The following is a 27,799-nucleotide window of genomic DNA, read 5'->3' as shown; positions in this document are numbered from 1 at the left end:
TTTAGAATATTTTGATCATTAGTAAGATGTAAGCACCTACAGAAGACAACTTACAAACCATGCATGAAATTCTAGTCAGCTCTTGGTGAGGGAGAGCCAGCTCCACTTTCTCATGCAGAGATTACAATCTACATTTTACTGTAAGTAATGTTTCTTATTTTTCTGCTAGATTAGTTAAACAGGAATTGGAAACACCGCACTAAAGTTTACTGTCAGCCTGTGTAATAGCATCAGACTGAGGAAACTAAATTGGTCTCATCTACCTCCGTTATTATTCACACAGAATAGTTTTTTTAACTGTAAGCACTACATACATAATAAGTGATGAAATCTTGAATTTATGTGTGTGTGTGTGCATGTATACAGCACACAGTCACAGAAGACTCAGACACAGATACACACACAGATGTGCTGCAATTTCTAGTGCTGCAGAAGTGATTGTTGAATTCTTCATACTACCTTTTCCAGGCCCAAAGGGTCTGGCGGCACAAACCCATAGGTATTTTCCATGACGATATCTACACTTGCTATAGAATGATGCTGCTGTGTTCTGTCCCTCCTTCTCCCGGCTTTACATGCCATACTTCCCCTGATGATTCTTGAAGCTGTTAGCGGTTTTCCTATTGTAAAACCTTTTCTCTTTATTTTTTATTTGCGCTCTTCTTTTGTGTGCTTCATTTTGTGAATCCTCTTTCAAGAACTGCATTATATTTTTTTCCTTCTGTTTTTTCTTCTGTCTTTATTAAGCTAGGTATGCTATCTGTTGCTTTAAAAACGCAGCTTGAAAAAAATGGTTCTCTTCCCAATCAGTCTTGGTGTTTTACACCACCAAATAATTCCAAGGATTATTTTATACATTTACAGGTGATTTAAAATCTGGTCACAGCTCTTTTGTTGTACACAAAGCCTCACTTGACTGCGGAGGAGGCAGAAGATCCAACCTTGACTTAAGCAATGTCTTTTGCAGAGACTTTAGAACAGAAGTTCATAAGTCTTATTTTTGCCCAGTAAGAGCCGTGGCAGCAGGAGGTCTAGGCTCAGCTGGGCACATACAAGTTTGGCTTGTGTGTGATTAGTAATAGCATATGTAACAGTTTAGAAACTCCACATTTAGAAGGTACATGTTGTGGCAAAGATTTCCATGTGATGAAAACATTGGTAGCTGCTGGAAGAGAGCAGGAAGGCATGGAGCAATGCCATCACTGGAGCCTTTCTTTGGGTTCATTGTGTTTGGTTCAGTCAGAGGAAGAAAACCAGTTAATGTCATGGCACAAGAATTCAGCCTGTTCCTTCTTTTGGACCCTATTGCCCTATTCTTACTCACATGGCATAATACTTGACTCTAGAATAGCCCCACTGGGGAGCCAAAGAACTATTTGGACATTAAATTGTTATCCTACTTGGATGAAAGTATCAGTCTAGCCCACGGGGTTTTATAGCTTCCTTCTCAGATCTAGTATGCTTTCCTGTTTGTCTTCATTCATACCAGGCTCAGTAGGTGACCTTTTCTGCAGCCAATTCTCACATCTGTTTCTAAGCAATTCAGTCCTTGTCAGACTAGTTTAGATATTAAGTGAAGAAACTGTCCACCATAGTAGGGGATAGAACTGCCCAGATGGAAAGTTGTCAATGACAGCAAAACCCAAAGTAAGCACCTGAATGAAAAGTGACCAAAAGTGATCAGGAATTTGGGCAAAAGAGGTATTGTGAGGAATGGGAGAAATGCTGTGAAGATACAGGAAACGCTCCCTCTCAGTGATCGTCTGGGGAGTGAGAACTATGCTCTCAGTTACTATGCATTCCTACAAGCCCTCCTAATTTTTTGTTGTTGTTGTTGCTCGTTGCACAGCTAATGAAGACTCCTAAAGGAGTGGTTTTCCATCTGTGTCTAAGCAGATGTTTAAAAACAACTGGCCAACCGAGGAGTTTCTGAAGCCCTGATGCTTTTGCAACACCAATACCTTTGTTCTTTAAACAAACAAAACATATTTTGGGGGTAACTTTGTATATCTTGCTGCGGCATTGCATGAATTTAAAAGATCGTGATAGTATAAGCCTCTGATAGTATCTCATCCTCTGGTAATCATCCTTTGGTCAGATTTAAGAGTTTGCTATTCAGCTTCCATGATGTGAAATTTCCTCTTTCTCTGTTTAGTGATGACTGTCCTTGATGACTCTTCTTCCTGTACTGTTAAGATATCTTTTCTAAGTGGAAGCTCGTGATGGAGAAAGGTGTCTATGGAGGCCCAGAGAGCGCATCATCTCCAGAAAGATACATACAAGTTCACTTTGCTGGTTTTCCTTGTCCACCACCATACTGAAAATTTCAAAGAAATCCAAGGGGTAAAGAAACAGAAAAAAAGATATTTGGAAGGTGATTAACAGGAAGGAATCTATGACCCAGACTAAGAAAATGAAAAGAGTTTAAGGTGACTGTAGAGGTGGAAGGTGAATTAGATTACTACCAGGTGATGCTTTTTTGTTTTCTCTCTTTATTGGGGATATTACTCTCTATTGATTGCTTCTGCAATGGAGGAGTTAGGAAAAAGTTCTGATCTTTGTGTTCCTGCACCACTTCTGTCACAGTAAGAGCTAAGCAGATAGTTCAACATGAATCAGATTTAGTCTGCATGTTTGGTAAGGATGTCAAAAGAAAAAGATAAAAATAGGCAGAAAAATTAGAACTGCTTTCTCAACACAATGAAAACTGAAAAAGAAAAGGAAATAATATTTTATGCCATTTGAAATGTTTTCATTTGAAGTGTTTTGTCTTTAGACTTTTTTCTTTAGACCAGTATTTGAATGAAAGTATTAGCATGAAGCAAAAACTCATCTTTCACCTACATTTCATTTAAAATTAATGAAATATTTCTTTAAAAGTAAAAATTAGATGTTTTACTAAATCTAGTATTTTATCATTATTTTCTCTCAAAATCTATTTGCGAATTTCATCTGATATCTCCAGGAGTTTCTCCAAATAGTTATTTTTCAATATGTTTACTAGTTCTCAATTAAAACTAGATATGCCCAGTTTTCATCTTCAATTTTAATATAGCTCTGATTCTTGTTCTTGTTCTTTTGCAGTGGTACTTTTTCATAAGGCAACCTTCCTCTATATACAGGAATTCAATAAACTATTGCTGGGTCATTAAAATGAATGGTTAAATTTCCTTTAACCTGCATTGTGAATCTGGGCCCTTAGGCTCATTGGAATAATTGCAATAGTCTAATCTTTCACATGTAGGTAGTCTCTTTCATCTGAGGATCTCAAGATGTTTTACCTAAAATAATGAATATACGTTGGAATTCTTGCCAAAGGCAAAAATGAAAGAGGAAAACGTACCCTCTCCCTTTTTCCTGCCATGTCAATGAAAATTTACTGGGGTTTTATTGTTATTTTATTGATTTTTTTTCATTGTAGAGTGTTGTTTTGTTTTTTTTTGAAACTAGAATACCACAGCCCTGTGAAATTCAAATTCTTCTTGTGGGAACTTGACCTTAAGTAGCAGGGCTGGCTTTCCTCATCTCATGGGTCAAAGCCAGTCCATGAAGAATGCCAGGATACCAACTGATTTCTGGAGCAGAAATGTAAAGTGAAACCTTAGTAGTCCTGTTCAGGTCAGTCTCAAAAGAATAATAGCAAAGGCAACACTTATTTTTAATTTTTTTTTAATTTGTTGCAAGAGTTGAGCAAAATCAGCTGAAGACTAAGGTGCCACTTCTGCTGCACAGAGGTAAAGCTGTTTCAGCCAGTAAAGCCTATTTACTTGACTGCACGTGCTCGTAGGCCCTTCAGTCAAAGCCATCTGAACCTATTCCCAGATAAAAGACCTTGCTTAATACTTGCATTTGAACCCGAACTGCTGGAGTTTCACCAATACTGCATCAATAATGTGTGGAGCTTTAATCAGAGAGAACATGCACGTCTTCAGCAATTGTGCTGTTTCAGAGTTCTGCATTTGTTTTCTTCATTATGTCCTTGTTAGAGAGTTTTGAATTCTCACAATTTAATTTGATTATCCCTGTATTATTGTTCTAAGAAACGACCACACAATCCCAATTCCTGGAACAACATATCAGTCAAAGCTTAAATGCTATCAAATTTGAACTAACCTCTCTATACATTTCTTTACAGATTATGCTGACGTTTTCAGCAGTGTTTGGTGTGATCGTGTACCGAATCACAACAGCAGCAGCTTTGTCGTTCAGCACAAACGAGACAACCAGGTCAAATGTTCGAGTGACTGTGACCGCAACTGCTGTCATCATTAACCTCGTTGTGATACTTATACTTGATGAAATTTATGGAGCTGTTGCCAAGTGGCTGACAGAAATTGGTAAAACTATCTCACCACATTCCTCATTAGTACATTGCGTGTATTGACACGAGAGTATGCAAGGAGCTTCTAACAGGAATATTCCCCACTGCAGAGTGCCAGTGAAAATATTCAGGCCTATGGGGTGAGATGCTCAGACATGCCTCTATGAACTAGGGGTCTAAGCCACAACATGCAGTGTGCCACTAATAGGACTAATTAGCCTGGCCATAATGCCATGTTAACGCAGCTGTGCTATTTACAGGATCTCAGCTGGTATTTCTGCATTGCATTGGCTCTGCGCCAAGATCTACTTATCTGGAGATGGTTGAGAATTTTTGACCTGGTATGTATTTTGATATGTGTCTTTACCTCTAGGAGCTTGGTTTACTGAAAGTCATTGGGTTGTTTTGAAGATGTTGCTGGCTCTGGCAAAGCTACACTGGCAAATGTTTACCATGTTATTTTGCTGATGTGATTTTTACCAGGTCCTTAGCACTCAAAGGATGTTTTTGCCATCATAGGGGCATGTCTGGGCTGGACATTTTCATAATAATGTTCATTTCAGTTAAGAATTGGATTTTTTTTTAATTTTTTTTTTTAATGTTGTATTGTTACAAGCCTGGTAATGCATTTAAATCTTTTAAAGGCAAGTCATTCCTTTGACTACTGTAGAGGTTTAGGCTGGGGTTTTGTTTTGTTCCACACATTAGGCCAGCGATGTTTACTAATAGAGGTTTAGGCTGGGGTTTTGTTTTGTTACATAAATTAGGCCAAAGATGTTTACTGATAGGACCCTAACACGAGATTCTTACAGCTGTCATTAAGTATTGTTTCCCACATTTTTATACATCACCTCTAATTCTAAATGCTTCGAAGTCTAGGAACATAAAGACAGTTACTCAAAACACTGAAAATCAATTAGCAACCACAGATGCCTTTAACTGTGACAAGTGCTATAACTCAGTTTTGGGCATCTAGACTTAAACATCCAAATGAGAAACTTTTTGACAATTGGAGCCTGACTCGGTCATTTGAAACTGCGTATTCCCTCCCTGTAAAACCTGTGGTGATATCAAGCTCAGTAGAGCCAGCAGACTTCAGATTAAAACCTTAGGAACTCTTAAGACTTGCATTTTGTATTCTCGCTTTCTCAAGACACTTTCAAAGTCACAAGTGAAAACATCTCTTTTAGTCTTATTTTTTGAAGAACACGATGAAGTAAAGTTTTGTAGTTGTCATAATAGAGGTCCAATTCTGAATTTTTGAAATATGGTCCTGTGATTTAACCAGTAAGGACAGCCTGATAGTTTAGATTAAGTTCATAAATTACTTGAAAGAAACGAAGACAAAGCAATTAATTTTCACAAAATGCTACCATATGGGGTTAATTTGTTTGTTTATTTGTTTTGCATGAAGCTTTGGGCAGAATGTAGCAGGGTTACACAAATGAATTCTGTTCTAGTGGCATAAGGAATCTCAGGCTTACTGTCCAGGCCAAAATTGTACCCAGATTTTCAGCTTTCATACAACCGACGAGCTGCTAACTGTGTGTGACCTAATAAATTCAGTCCACTGCACCTGCCCCGGTAAGAAAGGGCACAACTGTTAAGGCATGACACTACTGTGTGGAAAGAGTAGGAAGAGGTGAAGGTGAGGCTTCTCCTCTCTGGCAGTTTCTAGGCAAAAGTTGGGAAGTGCAAGCCACTGCCATTGCCTCTTTAGGGGACACTCAGATGGAAAATCTCTCCTTTTGAAACTTGCACCACTCTGAATAGTGAAAGAAACAAGAATTTCTTACTTGCTGATTGTTGTCCCCTGTTACTTTGCATTTATTTATGATCCCACTATCTTTATTTAGGCAGCATTCCTAATTATCCATCAGATGTTTCGTTTAAGAAGGATCCAGTCTGAGTAATCTCTAGTGCTCCAAATTCCATAAGTTAGAAAGTTTATTCAGGCAGCTTTCTCCAGTGCTAGGCTCAGATGCCAAATGCAATCAAAATGTTTAAAAAAATTACAACGCATTCGTGCTTACGAATACTCCCTACCTTGCGAACTTTCACTTTGCTGAGCAGTGCAAAACATTCTCTTTCCACACTGCAGTTAATTGACAAACTGAGGAACTGACTTGTTGGGCTGGAGGAACAGCTCTTGACAGCACAGGTTTCTGTTCCAACCCCAAGTACACTTGTATCTTTGTTCAAGTGAAAATTACATCTGTAAGCATAAGAATAGTACCACCAATAGCAATTACATTCATCATAGGATCAAAGTGATGAATCTGCCTCAATGCCTGCTGAATTGGTGCTTAGAGGGGAAAAACGTAGTAGTTTCATTGTAATCAATATAAAGAGCTCATACAGGATGCACTAGGATTCCATGCACCTCTTGTGGACCCAGCAAAGCGGGGCACTGATGCCCCCTTATCACAGATCCGACCAGCAGAAGTGCAGATTACATCCTGGTATTCCCAGGTTGAATAGGTCATCTTCAGTAACCAGGTAGTGTCAGACTTGACTTACAGCCCATTTGCTCATTTGTAACTTCACTCAGGTCAAGGAAGAACCAGTCAAATGGGGACAAAATCATTACTACTTATGTTTATACCTTATAAAGGCAGCAACTCCTTCAGTGAGCTAAGGACCATGCCACAGATACCTCAGCTCATTCTTTACCTGGAAAGTTTCAGCTGCCCAAGTTTAGTGTAACATGCTGCACAATCAACCATATATTATAAGTGTATCATTTTTTGGGGGAAAGTTTTCTGTCTTACTAATGCATCTATTCTAGCTGGATGCATTTCTTGTGTAGCAGACTCCACTAGCTAGAGGACAAATTCTGTGCATGCCTCTATTGGTATGGTATAGTATATCTAAGCGTGGGGAGGGAGTGAAGCACTGAGTGAGTCTCTGGAACCATATATGGTGTGCAAATTTTCATCCAGAGGCTTAGCTCATCTTCGTGGGAGTTCTCTATAAGAAAAAGGTTAGGATTTTTTTCCCTCAAATTAAAAGCTGCACCACTGTTATTCGATATTCCTGTTGCCCTGAGCTGTAGCCCTGAGGATCCATCCAGCTTATGGGGTCATCTACAAATTGTTCAAATCCTTTGAAGGTTTAATTAAGCTTTTCTATATGTACAGGCGAACGATGGCTTAGGGCTCATCAGATTGTGTGTTGATCTTTTGTGAAAATATAGTTAGAAGTATCACAAATAAAGCTGGGCAGTGGAGACTCGTAAGTTTTGCTATTCCTTTAGTGCTCAAATAAATACCATGCTTCCTTTTTAAGAAAAAACCCAAGGCAACAAAACCACCTAAACTGTGCCCCAAAACAAAAATGTACAACAGTATTTTTAAGGAAGTCCTTGAATCCAGAGCTCTGGATCTACCTTATTATTTCACACTTTCATTGTGCTACAGAAATTCAGTCAAGAACATACCACAGTAAAATTATCTGCTCTCACAGTACTTAACAGCTCAGGATGAGCATGGCAATACAAGAGTTTAACCCATATAGAATATTTAAAAGAAGATCTTACTGACAATTTTAAAAGCCTCTGTCTTACAGCTATGTGCTCTACTGCTAGGAAATTTCCATGGAAATTAGAAATATATCTGGGAATAGAGTAATGAATACTGAAAATATTTAAGACACATTTTTACAAGTTGTCTAAAGAAGTCTAGAAATCTAGAATATATATAGTGAATGGAGAAATGTTAGCAAAAATGTGCATTTATTTTGCATGGCAATTAACAATTCACTTAATACCTTATGCAGAAAGGTACTTAGTCTTGTGTTTAGCGTTAATCATATTAACAATCTTATAAAAAAAGGCTTATGCTCACAAAGTTAAAAAAAGCTTTTAAGGCATCTCTTCTAGATGAAAGTCTTTGTACTTTGCTTTCATCATTCGTGAATCGAGAATATGAATGCTTTTTTATTTCAGTTGTGTAACTGATATACTTATGTATGTTAATATACATATACTTATAAAACCAGGACAACATTAAAGCCGCTTCTACTGCTTCAGCTTTTTGCAATTGAGTATCATAGAATCATCATAGAATCATAGAATGGCATAGGCTGGAAGGGACTTTAGAGATTATCTAATCCAACCTCCCTGTCATGGGCAGGGACGCCTCTCAACTAGACCAGGCTACTCAAGGCTCCGTCCAACCTGGCCTTGAACACCTCCAGGGAGGGGGCATCCACAACTTCTCTGGGCAATTTATTCCAAAGTCTTACCACCCTCGTATTGAAGAATTTCTTCCTAAAATCTAATCTAAATCTGTTCTCCTTCAACTTAAACCCATTTCCCCTTGTCCTATCAGTGGACACTCTTGTAAAAAGTCCCTCCCCAGCCTTCCTGTAGGTTCCCTTCAGGTATTGGAAGGCAGCTATTAGGTCCCCTCAAAGTCTTCTCTTTTCAAGTTCTCTTTTCAATCCCAGCTCCCGCAACCTGTCCTCATAGCAGAGATGCTCCAGCCCCTGGATCATCTTTGCGGCCCTCCTCTGAACACGCTCCAACAGATCTATGTCTCTCTTATGGTGGGGACACCAGAACTGGACACAGTATTCGAGGTGGGGTCTCACCTTGAGCTGAAAGAAGAAATGGAGAGGTTAAAGGGGATCAGGGAATGTGAGGAATTAGGGGACAGGGGGCAATGGCACACGGTCCCTGCTCGGTGTGGCAAGCATAACTGCCTGGCAATTCCCCTGCCCCCCAGGTGTCCTTGCATAACAGGTACAGTGCTCTGCAAGGGGAATTGGATAACAGTGAGGATGATGGTTCTCCCTGCTTGGAGGTGTCACCAAAGCCTAGTCAGATTGCCATCAGCATTAAAACCTCATCAGTAAGGAATAAAATTTGAGTATCAAGGTTTAATTTATTTTTTTTCAAACTCCAGATATAGCTAGTAGAGAATAATGTAAATAAATAATTTTTAATATCTATCTGTTATTAATAATAATAACATAGAATCACATAATGGTTTATGTTGGAAGAGACCTTAAAGATCATCTGGTTCAAAACCCCTGCCATGGGCAGGAATACCTGCCACTATATCAGGTTGCTCAAAGCCTCCTCCAACCTGGCCAGAACAACTTCTCTGGACAACCTGTTCCAGTGTTCCACCACCCTCAGAGTGAAGAATTTCTTCCTTATATCTAATCTAAATCTACCCTCTTTCAGTTTAAAGCCATTATCCCTTGTCCTATCACTACATGCCCTTGTAAAAAGTCCCTCTCCAGCTTTCCTGTAGGCCCCCTTCAGGTACTGGAAGGCTGCTAGAAGGTGTCCCTGGACCCTTCTCTTTTCCAGGCTGAAAAGCCCCAACTCTCAGCCTGTCTTCACAGGACAGGTTCTGTAGGAGAGTATGCTAGTACTGAAATGGAGTATTGAAACTGAAAGTACTAAAATGGAGTATTGACCCTAATATACACATTATGTTAATAAAACCTATGTAATGATATTATGTATTTAATGACATAATAGACGTCAGAGTAAATGGCAGCGGAGGTCTGTGCTAAGATTTCACAGATGTGGCCTGAAGCAGGGGAAGGTGATGTGGTCTGCCCAGGTCTCTCAGCAAGGCAATGAAAGAGACTGGAAAAATGAGCTATTGTCAGGTCCAGGCCAGGTGTCAGGATCTATTTGGGTTTTTTTGCCACCAGGCTATTGGATAGACGGCGAAGAGCAACTTGGGATATGCTGTCAGAGGCCTATCAGAGAATCAAGTTCATTATGTTATCATTATTAATATTTATATCAAAGAATTTTCAATTTCCATTGCGAAATTTGAAAAGACTTTCTGGAAATCAGGAGTCAGTGACAGAGCTAGTGTGCATTGGTGAAATGTAAAACTATAAAAGAAAAAACAGTATAAGCTCAAAGTTTGCAGTTTGGTTTTGTTTTAGGGATATTAGGGATCTTTACATATTTGCTAATTGATTTATCTGTTTTGCTTCCCCCACCCCCACCCCCTAGAGGTACCAAAAACAGAGAAAACCTTTGAGGAGAGACTGATTTTGAAGGCATTCCTACTGAAGTTTGTGAACTCTTATGCACCAATTTTTTATGTTGCCTTTTTTAAAGGAAGGTAAGATATATGTCCTTTACATATAGATACTTACTGTATATATATGTGTTAATATTAGTAGATCTGTGTTTAAAAATGAGCACAAAGGGCCACCTAAGTAAGTCTGGGACTGGCCACCTTCACCAGCTATGAAAAACATATTACAAACAGGATTGTCTAAAGCCTGCTTTTGAATGGCAGGGCATGATGTTGAGTACTGTCCTGTCTCCCTTCTAAATAGAGCATTGTTCTGAAATGTAACCATTTTAGTTTTCTTTCCAAAATAAGAATAATCCACACCTCAGAAGATAATTTCTTTTAGTTAAAAGTTATGAGTCAATGGTCTTCACTTTCCACATTTTAGTCATTTTTCCTTGAAGCATTATTTAGCAAATAAAGTTTTTCCTGTTTCGTTTAAAATTATGGAACTACTTTCTGTATTACTTTCTCAACATTTTGCACTATTTGCCCATCTCAAGTTAAATTAAGAAATAGTTACAGTCAACTGGAAATTGCATGTTTTGGCAAATGAACTGATTGACCAAAAAGCTAATTCAGCTGTCCTGCTAAATAAGTGTGACTTCCTATGGGTTCAGGGTTACTGTCTTTTGGGACCCAGTTATCCGCAGTATAACATATGCTTTTGAATGGGAAGCTTAAAATGATTGTTTGCTCAAACCTTGGAAAAAATGTTTAACACATCCTCTGGATTCTGTTTCATACCATTTTTCTGTTCCTTTTGAGGGCTGTAAAGTTTGTTAATCTATACTCTTCACTAATCCTGTTCAGCATCATTGATTTAAGAATTAATGATACATTTTACCAGCAGTTGTAAATAGTGTAAGACATTAGTGAAAAAATCACCGATTTTTTTTAACCATTTTTTTGTGTGTGTTACATGGTTATAATAAAGTTGGTCTCACTATTTCTCCCCACCTAGTCAGAAGAACCTTGACAGAATAGAGTAAATAACTCTATTCAGGTCATTACTCAGATGCAAGAGAATGTGAGTTAGAATATGTGTTCGCAGTTTCGTTTGTGATCTCTAAGCAAAAGAAGCAGATAATTATTACTTTTTAGTACAGAAAAATGTTTTATTAAAATTATTTCATCAGAACGTAATAGAAAAACATTTTAGATGCCTACTACTTTGAAATAATTTCCCATGATCAAAGTTGAATAGGTGTTGAATTTTTTAAAAGTCATGTTCAAGTAGCTAGTTCTGAAATATTTTAGATAATATGAATGGACAATTATGGTATTAAAGTAAACATTTTTCCTGTTTTTATGTTATTTCATATATTGTTATTGCTTTCAGATTTGTTGGCCGTCCTGGTCATTATGTCTATGTGTTTGATGGCTATCGAATGGAAGAGGTAAGTACATATGAAATTCAAAGAAAAAAATCCTTAACAAAAAAAGATATATGTACAGTATATTTCAGTGTAGTCTAGGCAATAAGGCAAAAATAGAAAACATGTTAAAACAAGATGTTAAATCTTCAATGTAAATAGACAAACCCTGAATTTTCCACCTGAGGTGCCTGTATGTTCTTTCTTTCCGCAGTTTTGAGTACCTCATGGTCTTTCTTAGGTGAAGTTTCACCATTTCTATGCTTTACAACTGGGCACTAAGGCACAAACATTACATGATTTGACTGAGACCCTTCAGAAACCTACGGCAGAACCAGAAGTTGAATCTGACTTCTTATTCTGTAGATCACTAGAAGCCTAGCAATTTTAGTAGCCTAAAAGCTATAGTCGTGTTTTGCTAAACCTGTAAACTTTTTTTTTTTTTTTCAAAATTCCTTTAACTGCTGTGGATATTCCCTTGCAAATCAACAGATGTACTCAAAGTTTTACAATAAAGCTTACACATAAGCCTTTGTAAGATTGAAGACTTTCTTCCCCCTTGGGAGACATCAGATTGGAAGAGTATTGGTGATACTGCATTATGTTTATTACATTGATTATATAGTAAATATTTTAAAAGGGAATATAGTAGCCCCAGGGCACGGTAAGTTATTTCAGATCCATAATGCAGTTTTATGAGTGGCGATGAAATACCTAGTTAAGCATAGAATTGCAATGATCGACGAGCTCTGTGCTCCTTCGCAAATTGGTGGCAGGGGTGATGGGCACATATAGACATTGGTAGCTCTCCCAAGTGGGTACTTTCAAATTAATTCTCTTACTCCCTTCACACTCTACGGTTTTGTTTAATTACAGTGTGCTCCAGGAGGCTGTTTGATGGAACTCTGTATTCAGCTGAGCATCATTATGCTTGGAAAGCAACTGATTCAAAACAATCTGTTTGAAATTGGAATCCCGTATGTATCCCTGCCTTCTCTATTACCATACGTTATTCCTATGACACAGTAAATTAAAGGCTTGATTCTTATTCAACTGAAAGAGACTTTTGCCACTGCATTCAGTGGATTCTAATTGAACGTGATGATAAATCACATTTTGGGTTGTGATGAAATGATCTGGCTGTATTTTATGTTGAATAATTGGCTATATCTTCAGTAAATGGCTTAAAGACAGTGATTGAATACATTAAATAATTGATCTAAATTAATTTTAGAAACCTGGGAAAACAGGCAAGGTATGATAGATCTCTTGGGAAGTTTTAGAGAAGCTTTCAGGGTAGCAGTATTGAATACAAATTAGTATAAAGTGGAGGAGAGATGGCATGGAGAAAAGCAATAGCTCATAAAAGATGTTAAAATGTATTACTTGATCTATGACTATTTTACGGGTTTACAGACGAAGTCCACACATTTTTAAGGTGCCTGTATAACAGTATGATGCAGGAGCTAGAGTATGGGAGAGAGGCTGACACGCTGCTCAGTGGCTGTCTGCCACAGGATGCTTAGTGCACAACGTCCTCTGCTCCAAATACAGCAAATCTCTCTTGGTCTGTCTCCAGCGCCAAGGGGATCTTCAGGCACTGAGAATCCACTGAAAATGTCCTGCTCCTGCCTCTCGGGATGTTTACTCTTGTTTCTGTTAGCTGAATGATCCTTGTTGGTGGCAGTGATCTGTGAAATGTTGTATTAGCTGAAGAGTCTGGCTTAGATGCAAGCTAAGTTAGTCAGAATCTTTCAGCTCTGGTGTCAGTAGCATTTGGATCACATCCCTAAGGAAGGCCTTGAAGAAGCTAACTAGAAACCAAGATGAGTGATGCTTAAAGATTATGAAATATTTTTTAAATGAGCACTTTTCCTCCCTTTTCCTAGCAAGAACTTTTTTTGGAAGTAATTTAAATAGAAAAAAATTTTTTTCCAAACATATCAAATGTGGGTTATGGATGGTTGCATTATTCTTGTGTCAAAGTTCAACAGGGAGGCCTGTTTTCTGTCTACATCTCATTGAGTTTACAGTTTATTTTGAAAAAAGAGTGGTAAATCATTCCCAAAATATCTGACATGTTGAAGGCTTAAAGCTTTGTCAGTGTAAACCCGGTGTGATTTTTTTCCCATCTTCCAAAAAACTTACTGCTACTGGACTTTTTTAATGGGGATTTTATGACGTTAGAAATACAGTATTTATTATTTTTGACTCATGAAAGCAGAGACTGATCCAGTCCAAACAGAAAATTCCTGTTAAATTATTGCTCAATTCTCTCACTACAACTCTTGGTGCAAGAATGTGACAATTTCATCCCATTTTTCTCCCTCATTTCTTCCCCCTCACCCTTCTGCCAACAGCCTACGGTGGCCTCAATTTTTAAAACTGAGTAACTCTTTAAAGCCAAACATACTTTCATCTTCTCCTTCCCAGAGAAATACTTCATTTCAGTATTCACAATGCTATCTTGTCATCCTGAAATAAGCACATCTGGTTTTCCTTTGCTTGTCTGCGTTCTCAAGAAAATCATGTGTATATCTGTAGGGCTCGGCCCTTCTCACCAGCCCTGTTAGCACCAGGAGAAGCATAGTGCTTTACTGAACACTTAAGTTAATTAAATCAGAGTTAGCCTTCTATTTCTTCCTGGACCATTCTACTGGTTTGGACTAGAACCTTAACAGTACTCTAATCTACCTCATCCACCCCGCAAACACAGGCACACAGACACACTTTGAGAGCCTATCCATCCAATTTTCAGAGGACTGGACACATATAAATCCAGACCAAAAGGGACTCCAAACATGCACGTGTTGCACAAGCAGTAGTTCTGGAATGTCTATGTGTCACATGTAATCTACATGTCCATACATGTCGTTATTAGGAGATGTGACAGATGTATAAACAAACATACCCTCACTCTCTGCCTTCCAGCCTTCTCATCTCACTTCCTACTGTATCCTATTCTCTCTGTTCTTCTACCTGTTTTCCTTGGTAATCTCTTACAGTCAGCTCATCTCCTCTGTTAGGTCATCCTTTTTCTACCAGTAAGTTTTTGATTGTCCTTCCCGTTCTTCCCAGGATATCTCTGTCTTCATCGGGTCCTTGTTCTGTTTTCTGGTGTCTACTTTTGCACAGACTGTGCACTGTGATGAACAGTTCTCCTGTGGCAGAAAGACAGATCAATCTTTTCTATCTCCAGTTTCAGCAGCTGCATTTTTTTTTTTTCCCCTTACCTTGTGCCTCTTTGGAGGGGATGAGAGGCAAAATGAATAACATAGATTCTTCTGTTGGCTCCCTGTGTTTTAACTGAGGGCAGAGTACAAGTGCTGCAATCAGCCTTACCCATGTGGAGAGGCAGAAGGGACTGTGATAAATGGTGACTTGTTCCTCAGAATCTGGAACTGTCCTCTATACGTCTGTAACATGGAAGTGTCTCTCTGCTAAGTTATATGATGACCCAGGTCAAGAGTTTTCTTCCTTATTAAAATCCTGCGATTTCAGGATTATTTGCAGAAAATCTTTTGATTTCATTCACCATAAAACCCAAAGCATTTTAATTATTTTGCAGAACGTCACAAAGCCTTACTCTCGTTTGCTATCTCTTTCCCTCAAAAAATACTACTAAGTAGATGATAGACTGAGTTTGTAGGCAACAGCCATCTATTATGTCTCTAGCACCCCAAATGTTGCCGCAACTGGGAACCGTCATTCAGTGTCTTCATTCTGGCTTATCCGTGGTCAGTGCTGGCTGAGGAGTTACAGAGTTAAACTTCAGATGGCCGCCCTGCATTGTCTAGTATCATTGGGCCACATCCTTGTTTTTTCCTTCAATGTTTCTCGAGAAACTGCTGCACAGCTACAACTGATGTGACTTGCTGGTCTTCTAAATCTTTCTGTGATTTCTTTTTCAATTTCTGCACTCAAGAATATCAAAATAGATAGGTAAATGCAACAATAGTTGAATTATGGAAAACTAAGGCTTCTTCAATTGAAATGTGTGTGCTGTGGGGCTGGAATTCACAAGTTTAACAGATGTAAATATGCCACAGTTCACTCAGATGTGTCACGTATCATAATTCTTTTACTGTTGTCACAGGAATTGACCTTAAAAGGCTGCAGGGCTTGAAAGCCTTAACCTAGAGTTCCTTTAAGTCTCCTTTTCTTCAGTTTTGTTTTTCTGAACGTACTGAAAAAAATCCATGTGATTATTTTATTACTTTCTGTCTTTGACCTTGGTGATAAACCCTCAGGGTGAAATCTTGGCCCTATTGAAGTCAATGGCAAAACTTCCGTTGACTTTAGTGGGGCCATGATTTTGGCCTTTTTATGCACCATCAGCTTCCATCACTTACTTCAAAATGTACTTAACTATATGGGATGAGAATACCAAGAGTTAATAAAAGCAATTTAAAGACATTCTTTCATAGCTATTCTATTTTATGTTGCTTTTCACCTTTAATAAATTATTCTTAATGTCATATATTTTTTGCTCTGTTTTTTTTTTTCTCAAAATCTTGCAGATTCTTCAGGGGTGGGGCATTTTCCTGTAGTGATTTTGTGCTCTCTTCAGATGCTGCTTATCATGCATAATGGGATGCTTATTGGTTACATTAGGAATTGCAAACAGCATAATTAAATCATGCTCCCACCTCTTATCTAAAACAACAGTTTGGTGCCAATCCCTTGTGCGAAACTGCAGCACAGTTTTTAACTGCTCTAGACATAGCCTTCTGACAAAAACCTGTTCTTCATTTTCTTTCTCCCAGATCCTACATTCATTCTTCTTTCATACTATTCAATCTCCTCAAGAATGTATCTTTATTTTTTGATATTCACTCGCAAAAAGACCAGAAATAATAGCTGTTCAACAGTTCTACAGTTTTCTCTGTCTGTCCAGATTCATATGGCTGCTGGAAGGGTTATGAAACTTTGCTGCATGTGCCTCTTCAGCACAAAGCTTCTTGAAGACTCATCCTGAAAGGGTAAACCTACCTCCTTCTCACTGGTGGGGCTGCCTGGCATGCAGAAATAAGAAGCTAAAATAGCTTTTGATTATTGTGGTCTGTCAACTTTGTTTAAAAATGTTAATCTGAATAATTAAACAGGTTTCACACAACCGCATTTAAAAAGCTTACTCAGTTTTAATAACACAATCATATGTGCAGCTATAGTGTTCTGCAAAACTCATTTCCATTTCCCTACTGCTGTATAGCTGTAGAATAACACTGTACAAATCCCTATTCTCTGTTCCTTTAACTTTCTGACACGTTTTTGTTTGGTCTGAAACTTCACATACTTGGATATGACAAAAAGGTACATTTTTTGTGAAAGAATTAGTTTGGCTTGCTTTCAGCTAGTTGATCCTTTAAAAAATTACATAAAAATAAAGAACAATCTTCAAAGATTAACTCAAAATGGTTAAAGGTGCCACTCCTCATGTCTGGTTTATAGATAGCCAGATGAAAAATTAAAAATTGTTCCGAGTAACTGAGCCCTGGATTTAGCGTATTCCCAAATAAACATTAAAAACAACAACTATTGTTTTAGTTACTGAGTTCTCAGGGGAGTTATGGGTATGCATTAAACTCCATAACTTGACTCCATGGTGCTATAACCAGAGGATTGTATCACACATGTACAGTCTTCACATCTAAACACACCCAAATTTTATCTCAGCTGCTGCACAGTGACAACGAGATGCTCTTCAGTCTCATCTGCCCATGGAAATGTGAGAGACATTTATAGCTCATATAATTTTATTGGAACAGATATCAGCACTGTCTTGAACTTATTGTTCACTGTCCTCTGGGAGTCCCTCACATTAGAAAATTAATTGGGATATGCTGGAAGAGCATCCTGGGAATTCTTTGATTGTTTTAAATCCTGCCCCCAGTCTCCTACCCTCTCAATACTACATCACCTCTGTCACAGACAGGTTCCCTTGATTGCCATAAAAGCAGAGGAGGGGAAAGGAAATTTTAGTGTCTTGAAATGGCTCGGTTTGCATGATGTAGGAGGTGAATGTCTTTGTAAGGATCTGTCTAATTCTTTCTTGTGAAGCATTTTAAATGTCCCCACTCTTTTATTAAAACTGCATAAACTGGATGTTCTGGGTACCAAAAACATTTGGTTAGCCCCAATATATCTAGGTATTGCCAAAGTACTGAGAATGTTACCATCAGACTTATGAGCTACTTATTAGCTGCACATGGAACAAAGGCTGGAGGTGATTTGTTCATTATTGCAGCTTTGTGATTCTGGGACTGACAGGACCTGATGCAATCTAGATCTGTTTTAAGAATGTCTGCCAATCCCTATTTCCTCCATACTGGTGATGAAACTGATTGGGTCCTGTAAACACTGGTCCGTGCAGAAATTGTACAGCCGCTGTGGTTTTTTCCAGGCTGCTATGGAGCCTTGTGCTATGTGGTGACACAGTGTTCCTGTGTGGCTCAGTGTATATCCAAAAGCAAAGCAATAAACCTACCCCGCAAAGCCTTTAGTGTATTTGCCAGCTAGCCTCGCCCTGCTGCTTAAGTTAGGGTCTGAGAAAGCGGTTCTGCTTAACTGGAGGCACAAATGAAAGCTCCTACCATTTCCCTGTACACTCCTGTCTCCAGGCCACACACCTCCAGTTCAAAGGATTTATCGCAAGCTGTGGGGGAAAAATTTGTGGGGGAGCCCTGCTTACATTTCTGACAAAACATCTCTGGAATTAGTCTGGATTTTCACTCATATGGCACATAGGCAAAGAAGTATAAAATAATGTCATGCATATTTCTGAAAGATAAATTTCATCTGCAAAATGAAGACATACAATAAGTATAAAACTTGATGTTTTGTGCTAATTCAACTGTATTTCGCTTCCTTGATCTTTAAGAAATATCTCATTCTATTGCATTTTTCCGTGGGAATTTTGCGATGGTAAAGTCATAGAAACATAGAATCATAGAATGGCATAGGCTGGAAGGGACCTTAGAGATCATCTAATCCAACCTCCTTGTCATGGGCAAGGACACCTCTCAACTAGACCAGGCTACTCAAGGCTCCGTCCAACCTGGCCTTGAACACCTCCAGGGAGGGGGCATCCACAACTTCTCTGGGTAATTTATTCCAAAGTCTTACCACCCTTGTACTGAAGAATTTCTTCCTAAAATCTAATCTAAATCTGTTCTCCTTCAACTTAAACCCATTTCCCCTTGTCCTATCAGTGGACACTCTTATAAAAAGTCCCTCCCCAGCCTTCCTGTAGGTTCCCTTCAGGTATTGGAAGGCAGCTATTAGGTCCCCCCGAAGTCTTCTCTTTTCAAGTTCTCTTTTCAATCCCAGCTCCCGCAACCTGTCCTCGTAGCAGCGGTGCTCCAGCCCCTGGATCATCTTTGTGGCCCTCCTCTGAACACGCTCCAACAGATCTATGTATCTCTTACGGTGGGGACACCAGAACTGGACACAGTATTCGAGGTGGGATCTCACAAGAGTAGAGTAATCACCTCTCTTGACCTGCTGACCACGCTTCTCTTGATACATCCCAGGATGCGGTTGGCCTTCTGGGCCGCATGAGCGCACTGCTGGCTCATGTTGAGCTTCTCATCTATAAACACCCTCAAATCCTTCTCTTCAGGGCTACTCTCAACCCACTCTGTGCCCAGTTTGTATTTATGCCTAGGATTGGCCCGACCCAGATGAAGGACCTTGCATTTTGATTTGTTGAAGCTCATGCAGTTAGCACTGGCCCATTTCTCAAGCCTATCAAGGTCCCTCTGGATGGCATCTCTTCCCTCAAGTGAGTCCACGGCACCACACAACTTGGTGTCATCGGCACACTTACTGAGGGTGCACTCAATGCCGTCATCCATGTCGCTGACAAAGATGTTGAACAGCACTGGACCCAGAACAGACCCCTGAGGGACACTGCTTGGCACTGGTCTCCATGTAGATATCGCACCATTGACCACAACTCTTTGAGTGCGACCATCCAGCCAGTTCTTTATCCACCGAGTGGTCCATCTGTCAAATCCGTGTCTCTCCATTTTAGAGACAAGGATGTCATGTGGGACAGTGTCAATAAATAAATAACATGAAGTTATTGATGCACATGCATTTAAAATGTCATCTGTGGGAGGCATTGGGAATACTTTCCTCTTCTTTTAGAGACGGATTCATTTTACTGTGAGAGTACAGTACTTATGAAACTCGTGTATTTGTCAGTGTAGTGAAATTCGTATCCTCATCTCAGTGGGACAGTGATTGATACTACTATTCCTACTAAGATACAAAGAAATAATTGCACAAATAATTGCTCACCTATGTCAGTAATTTATAGTCTGGTCAAAATTGATGATGTTATTGTAAAACGTGGTCAAAATGAGAATATCTGGTACAATTTCTTCTGATCTAAGGGAGCTGGGAGACATAACTGATCTGTGTTTACTTAAGAAATGGTAGGAAACAGTTTTGCTTTTCTGCTTCAAAGGCAGTGAAAACTCACCAGCACAGTTAGTCTTGCAAGATATATACTGTCTCACCATAACAGTGGTTGTGTGCTAGCTCAGTGTTCCACCTTTATACACACTGCTGCATAGCTGAAGGAAAATTCAGTACCTCTAAAACTCTTAGGAGAAATCTCTGAAGAAAGATCATACGGTTGTGCAAGTACCTAAATGATTTAAATCCTGGTGAAGTAAGTTTTTCAGAGGTTGCCTTATATTGATAAATTCTCAGGAAAAAAAATACTTCAAAATATATATTTTTCACATAAGCTTGCAATAAATGTTTCAATTTTGATGCTAGTAGTGATAGAATTGTGTAGTTCCCAGTGTTTCAGGAATAAACTTGCAGAGAAGTTCAAGTGAGTTCCAGTATGGGCTGCATTGTGGAGCGCTGAAGAGTTTGTTTCTGCATATGTCTCAAGTGACACTTTTCTAGTAATAATGTGTTCTTGAATCCAAAGTGACTAAGGTAGGATTTCTGTTTGTGCATGGCAGGAATGATACACCTCTCTGAGACCAAATTCTACTGACTTTTCTGAAACTCTCTCATGAATCTGATTCTCTCCATTAATTTGAACTCTGTTTGCACATTAGGTAGAAGCAAGGGAATTACATTTCTCTGAGATGAAAGGCATTAGTAAAATTAAGACAATGCTTATACTTTGCATTTCATAGGTACATATTTTATCATTTTTTTCAGTTGTAGCATCGTTTTGGTCAAAAAAAGAAGAGTGCTTCCCATTTAAGGTTCCACAAGCATCATCTGGTTTTGTCTATTTAGATAAAGTCAGCTACATGTCCTTATGATAAGAGAGCACTGGAACCTGAAAAGTTGTAGATGTTTTCTGGTAGTCACAGGGCTGGCTTTAAGTCAATAATAACAATTTTTACAGTCCCAAATGGCTTTGGACCTATCAATATCTTGGAGACACTTCTTTTTTTGATGCTGCAGATTTATTAGCAGAGGTGTTCATTTCCTTTTGCTTTGAACAAAAGGCAGTTTTTCTGCTAAAATGTTGATAAGTCCACCAGGTTCAGGAATCAGTGCATTCTTGCACCCTCTTTGGTTGGCAATATGTCCAGTTTTTTTGACTTTGAAAGTATATAACATTGGAAGTTCCCAAGTTTCATAGTGAAAGAAAAATACACCTGTACTATATATTTGGTATGAAGGCATCCCATAGCTGTCTAGTATTTTGTTTGTTTCTTGAGGGAGAAGTGCCTAGTGTGTTGGTTTTGAGGGTATTACTCATTGCTAATATTATTTAGATCCAAGGTGCGTGCTTGAGCTGCAGGAACATGCCCATGCCACACACATCTAGAGAGAAACAATTACTAAAAAATACTAGGTCCAACTCCATTTTAGGAGTTATGCTGTTGTAATTTTTCTCTTGACACGGGAACACAGGAGCTGCTGTCACCAGCAGCCTGTAGCCTGGCAATAAGCTGCATAAGAATTTAGGAGGATGGTGTAAACTAAGGCTATGGGATATCAAAGTAACGTGATACAGATTTTATTTGGCTGTGCGAAGACTTAGGCCAAGTCTTGTAGGGGAAAACCCAAAGAGTTGGTTCAATCTGAACTTTTATTCCTCAGGAAGCTAAAGAAGCTCTTCAGGAAGCTGAAGGATGAAAGAACTGAGCCAAAGGAAACGGACACCAACCAGTCAAAGGACCCTCAGCAATGGGATCTTGACTACATCTTGGAACCTTTCACTGGTCTGACTCCAGAATACATGGAAATGAGTAAGTTTCCTGAATTCCTTTTCTCTTTCTGCAATAACCATAGTTTTACACAGGACTAATCACCGTATATCATGTGACTGTATGGCATAACTTGGCATGATAAAGGGGGAAAAACCCAAAACACTTGTAGCTTTGCAAAATTACATGCAAGACAGCAGGGCTATGAGCCTACCACATTACCAGCATAGCAACAATGATGAGTCCTAGTATTTGCTAATACTTATACTGTGAGAGTCCAGGGTTCCCAGCTGAGAACAGTGCATATAAATCATACAGCCACAGAATTACAGAATAGCTAATGTTGGAAGGGACCTCCAGAGGTCACCTAGTCCAACCCCCTGCTGAAAGCAGGATCAGCTAGAGCAGGCTGCTCAGGGACTTGTCCAGTTGTCCAGTTGAGTTTTGAATATTTCCAGGGATGGAGACTCTACAATCTTTCTGTGCAACCTGTTCCAGTATTTGAGCACCCTTACAGTAAAAACGTTTTTTTCTTATGTTTAAATATCTTTTCCTATATTTCAATGTGTGCCCATCACCTCTTGTCCTTTTGCTGGACACCCTTGAGAAGAGTCTGGCTCTGTCTTCTCTAATCCTTCCAGGTGATATTTGAAACATATTGGTAAGATCCCCCAAAGCCTTCTTTTCCTGTGATACAACAATCTCAGCTCTCTTAACTTCTTGTATGTCAAATCCTCCAATTTCTTAATCATCTTAGTGGCTCCTCACTGGATTCACTGCAGTATGTCCATGTCTTGCTTGTACAGGGGAGCACAGAACTGAAAAGAGCACTCCAGGTGCGGTCACAGTAGTGCTGAGTAGAGGGGAAGGATCCCCTTTCTCGACCTGCTGGCAGTGCTCTTCCTAATGTACCCTGGAAGGCTATTGACCTTCTTTGTAGCTATGGCACATTGCTGGTTCCTGTTCAACATGCTGTTCACCAGGATGCCTAGGCTCTTTTCTACAAAGTTGCTTCCCAGCTAGTCAGTTCCTAGCATCTACTAGTGCTTGTGGTTATTCCTCCCCAGGTGCAAGACTTTACACTTTCCTTTGTTGAACTTTGGGAAATTCCTCTTGGACCATTTCTCCAGCTTGTTGAGGTCCTTCTCAATGGCAGAACAACCATCTGGTGTAACTCCTCCCAAAATGATAATTTCTCATTAATGTTTCAAATGGCATAAAAATATGTAGATTCCAAAATATAAATGTGTATTTTCTCATGGAAGTAAATTATCCTTCACAACAGAAAACTGTAGAAATATCTTTTTAGATGTCTTAGATCATGACTGAATGCTGCATGATGTTGAATCAGGAACACAGCATTCCCAGCTATGCTTAAAGTAAAATCGACATGCTTACACAACAGGAAAGAACCTTCAGCCTATGAGAGCTTCTCGTTCAGCTGAAAGAGACAATGGAATGGAGAACTGTTATTCCCATTTTACTCATGGAGCTGTGGCATGCAGGCATTGAGGGGGTCACACTTTCTAAGGAAGTCTAGAACATGCTTGGGAATTATTTTCCCAGTCTCCCACCTTTCATACCAGTTCTTTAACGAGCAGTCTCTAGTTTTTTGAGTAGCATGTGCATACTTCCTCTGCATGTATCACCCTGCTGAAGTGACTGACATCACTAGTGGTATGCACTGCCAGACATTTGGTCATCTTTCAAACCTGTGTAAAGTAGGAGCAACTCTGTCAAAGTCAGCAGTTTTCTAACTTTGAAAGGCTGGTGCCCACCATGTGTGTATTGTCCATGCGTGCATATGCGCTTGCTGTTTTTTGCAATTACTTAAATTGCTGCTAAACTATGGCAGAGATCAGCACTTTTTCAAGGTTGCGCTACAGTTTGCTTTGCCACATTGGAGGAGAGAAGTAGGTTGGTGCAAATCCAGATGGAACTGGGAGCAATTCTTTCTTGAAGTGGCAAGGTGTCACCAGTTACATATTTGGTAACCACACCATCAGGGAGACAGCAGTTCCTGATTTCCACTAGGTGGGATCTAGGACCTGGATCTGCGCTTCACAGAAATACGCCTCTCAAGATGCAATGTCTATCAGAGTGGAACTGTATGCGCTTTTTATTATCTGCAAATGTAGATTGCTGATACCTTAGGGACTTGATCCATCATTTGCATATCATTAAAAGACACTCTGATTTAGGATCTGAGGTCAGTGTGTTCACTGTAAGTCATTTGAGACACAACATTAGAGCGTTTTCTGCTATCTGGAAGTCAAGAGTCAAGAAATAAACTTTAAAGCACTGAGTTTGTTCAAATAAAATATCATTAATAATTTATTTTCATTTTAACATGTTTGGCACTGTGCCATTGTCCTCATTAGTTATAATTTGGAAGTCTGGTCCCTTTGGCATCTTGACTGCACTTTCTCGAGAGAAAACGTAACTCCATTGTCCAAAGTTGTGCTGATACTTATAAAATCATGTTCAAAATTCTGAGTACAGTATCTGGTCTGTATAAGTGGATTCGGAGAGTAAATCCAACAACTAGGCATTTTTGGTATAATTCTGCTTGGTAAAGCATCCTCTGCTGCTTTCACTGAGATTGTTTGATCGCATTCATCTCCATGCATCCACATACACTCATCAACTGCTCCAGCAGGAACAGGTCAAGCGTTGGGATAAAGGAGTACGGTACAGATGAATTAGCCAAGGACAAATATAAAGCATCTGATGGAGAATTCCAAAGTGAAATATATACATGCCTTCTTTCTCATTCTAAAGTGTGTTTGTTATAAACTCCAAAGAGTATCTCTATGACTTAACTGAACCCAGGAGGACAAAGGTGCAAATAGTCGTCAAATAACTCAGTCCTGCATCCCTGAGACACAATCCTCAGGGAAATAAACCTGAGAGGAAGCAGCACACAGGGATGCTAGGGAGTAAGTGAGAATCCAAGCTCTTCACACTAGATGCAAATGAAAATTGCAGTGTATCCTTCAGCCCTGTAGCTACCTCGTGAGTAGACCCTTGAGAGGCAGGGGAGGAGAAAGAGGGAATGATATGGGTGGGGGAGGAGGAAGAAGAGATATTATCTAGGCAAACCCAAGCTTTAGGGCATAAAAGTGTTCAGGAGAGAACCACAGCTTGTCAATGGGCCTGTTATCTAACTCCAGACATCTGTTAAATATTGTATGTGACAACTTCTGTTTTAACAAGCCACTATTCTCAAAACATCTGAAAGAGAATGCATTTTATGACAAAAAAAAAGTGAACACCATGTATGATTTATCTATATATATAAAAATAACTATATTGATTTGTAGATACAATATATAATATATTTATAAATGCATATATGGGATTTTATATAGTGGTGGATTTATGTAAATACATACATATGTAAGGGTATATAAGGTACTTCATGTAATGGCAGATTTGGGGATCTCTTTTATGGATATGTTTATAGATCTGAACCTTGCCCTCTATAGTGCCATTAAGTTGACAAAAATAAGTCCTCACCTACCATCATCTCTCTCTCAGTTGTTTCAACTCACCGTAGGATCTGGCTGTGTGTTGCAGTCTCTGCTACCTTATCTCTTTCTGCATGTGATGATACTTTGCTGAAAATTTCTCCTTTAGAATTTATTTTTTCTACTCATTACTTCAGCCCAAGATGATTTTTCCTCCTGGAAATTTATAGCACACTTCTTTGCAACTTTTTGAGCTAAACAATGGTGAAAAAATATAGACATTTCCCCTTGTAAACATTTTCATATGTTTTTGTGCTCAGGCATAACTCAGAAATGTCTGCACTTTAACATCCAAAATTTCCTTGCTAGCTAGTTCTCTCTAAGGACAAGGACGTTTAGTTATTGGTAATAAACAGACAGAATAAATACAACTGTTTATAAATATTTAATTTCTTGTCTTTGCACATCTGTGGTAGTTGATCTTATTCATGCTACGAGCTAGAGCACAGGATCAGTTGCAGCATGAATGAGTAATTACAGTGAATGCCACCAGCAGGGTAAGGAGGAGCCAGACTTCTCCCCAGTTATAATGGGCCAGAGGCTGCTGAGTACACTCTGTGATAACCGAGAAGTGTGTTTGATACAGAAGCAGGATGGAGCCTTGAGTGTGTTATTAACTAGAATATCCAACTTTCCAAACATATACTGGTCCTAATGCAAAGCGTCCAGGTGTGGGCAGAAACTCTTTCAACTCTGTTACCTGTGGCAAATCCCCATTGCATCTGAGATGATGCCGTCACCCTGATTCGAGATGTCTGTGCAGGAGATCACCCTTGATTCATTGATGAGGACACCGCTTAGATGCAAAGGTCTGCCTTGTTGGAATAACTCATCCTATCTGGGTCTCAGCTATAAATCTTATATATATAAGCTTATATGTTATAAATCACTGGTCACTGAGCCTGTATTTTAGATTAGTCCCTTGTGCATAGATGACAAACAACGTTGAGTGCCTCATCCTGCAGTCATTCAGAGATAATTAGATAGGTGCCCTGCAAATGAGCGGATGACTTACTAATCTAAACAATTGTTTAGAACAGGAGAATTAGCTTCTCAAGTGAAGAGAATAGCTCACTGAGCCTTGTAGTGTGCCACAGCGAGCTATGCCCTACCCGTGGGATTCAAGACAAATGCGCAGCAGATGAAACCCAAGCTGCACCTCCCCAGCCCGCTTGTTGCCCCGGGTCCATATCACGGCACTCAGCTGTCAGATTCACTGCGGAGTGACTCAGACCACCCACGCTGACAGGAAGCACTTTGTGCAGCTCAGCGCTGAACCTGTCATCTGGGATTGTTGTGAAGGGCATCTAGCTGGAATGGCGAGGCAAGAGGCTGTTGCGCAGCTTATTTACCTGTTTTTCTAAATTTGATTTGAGAGGGGGAGGGAAGAGAAACAACGCAGCAAGTGCAGAGGAAGCATTTTTTTTTCACTTGAATTGCTTAAAAAGGCAGAATGACTAGGATGTAAGAAGAGGTATGATATTAAGCAGAAGAGAGAAATCTGACTGCTGTTTCAGAACTTAATTCTTAATTTTCATACTGATTTACTCAGGCAAGCTCCCACTGGTATGAGTGGCTATCTGCTCAACCAGGAACGAAGCAGCTGGATAAGAAACTGTAGACTGGGCTTACTGTAGCCTTTGGGTTCCCGCGTTCAGATGATGATGGGGTTTCATGCAGACACAGGCACGGACAGATCATGTATCTGTGTGTGAATATTCACTACATTCAGGTTTGTCCTGCCAGGATGCTCCTACTTTTAAGAATAGATGACATCTTTAACACTACACAGAAAGCCACTGACCAAGCTGAAACTCTTGACTCCAGGTCTGCCTTTCGTTAGACTGTATCCTAATCAGTCCTTTCCTTTACTACTCATATAGAGTTTCTTCTACTAATTTCTATCAAAAAGGTTGACATGTGCCCTTTCTGAAGGAAACCTGGAGTCTAGCCCACTCCCCGTGTGGCAAATCATACATTCTCTTTGCATTACTTTATGAAGCAGTTTAGCCCTGGTGAGGCATCAGTTGTCTGAGGGATACTGTTTGGAGTGATCTCAGGATGTGTTTTGCAGTAGGATGTCCCACAGGAAAAAGAGTTTTTGATGATAACTATCCTAATTCCATTTTGAAATGGCCATTTCAAAGCTGCTGGAATTTCCTTTTATTCTGATTTTTTATACTAGGAAGCCTGAAGCCTTGGAGAGATTTTCCCCTCCTCTCCCTGTCCCCTCCCCTTGTTCAAGTATAGGTAAGTTAGTAGAAATAGTGAGATTTACTGGATTTATATCATCTCCTGTAATTTCCATGTTGGGAAATGTGGTTCT

General features: G+C 39.4%; 1 protein-coding gene across 1 annotated transcript in view; it reads left to right on the top strand.

Moving 5' to 3' along the window:
- The window catches only part of ANO2 (anoctamin 2), a 198,399-nt gene that overhangs the window by 152,992 nt on the left and 17,608 nt on the right, over positions 1-27,799 (top strand). The window contains exons 16-20 of the mRNA XM_086610450.1: positions 4,136-4,337; positions 10,308-10,419; positions 11,717-11,774; positions 12,627-12,727; positions 21,837-21,985. Of these exons, the coding sequence (XP_086466576.1) occupies positions 4,136-4,337; positions 10,308-10,419; positions 11,717-11,774; positions 12,627-12,727; positions 21,837-21,985 (622 nt within the window). The remainder of the gene's footprint in view (positions 1-4,135; positions 4,338-10,307; positions 10,420-11,716; positions 11,775-12,626; positions 12,728-21,836; positions 21,986-27,799) is intronic.

The sequence above is a fragment of the Tauraco erythrolophus genome, chromosome 4, assembly GCF_009769465.1.
Source record: "Tauraco erythrolophus isolate bTauEry1 chromosome 4, bTauEry1.pri, whole genome shotgun sequence".
In the NCBI taxonomy this organism is placed as follows: domain Eukaryota; kingdom Metazoa; phylum Chordata; class Aves; order Musophagiformes; family Musophagidae; genus Tauraco; species Tauraco erythrolophus.
The sequence above is the reverse complement of the archived record's forward strand: the minus strand, read 5'-3'. Positions and strand labels throughout refer to the sequence as shown.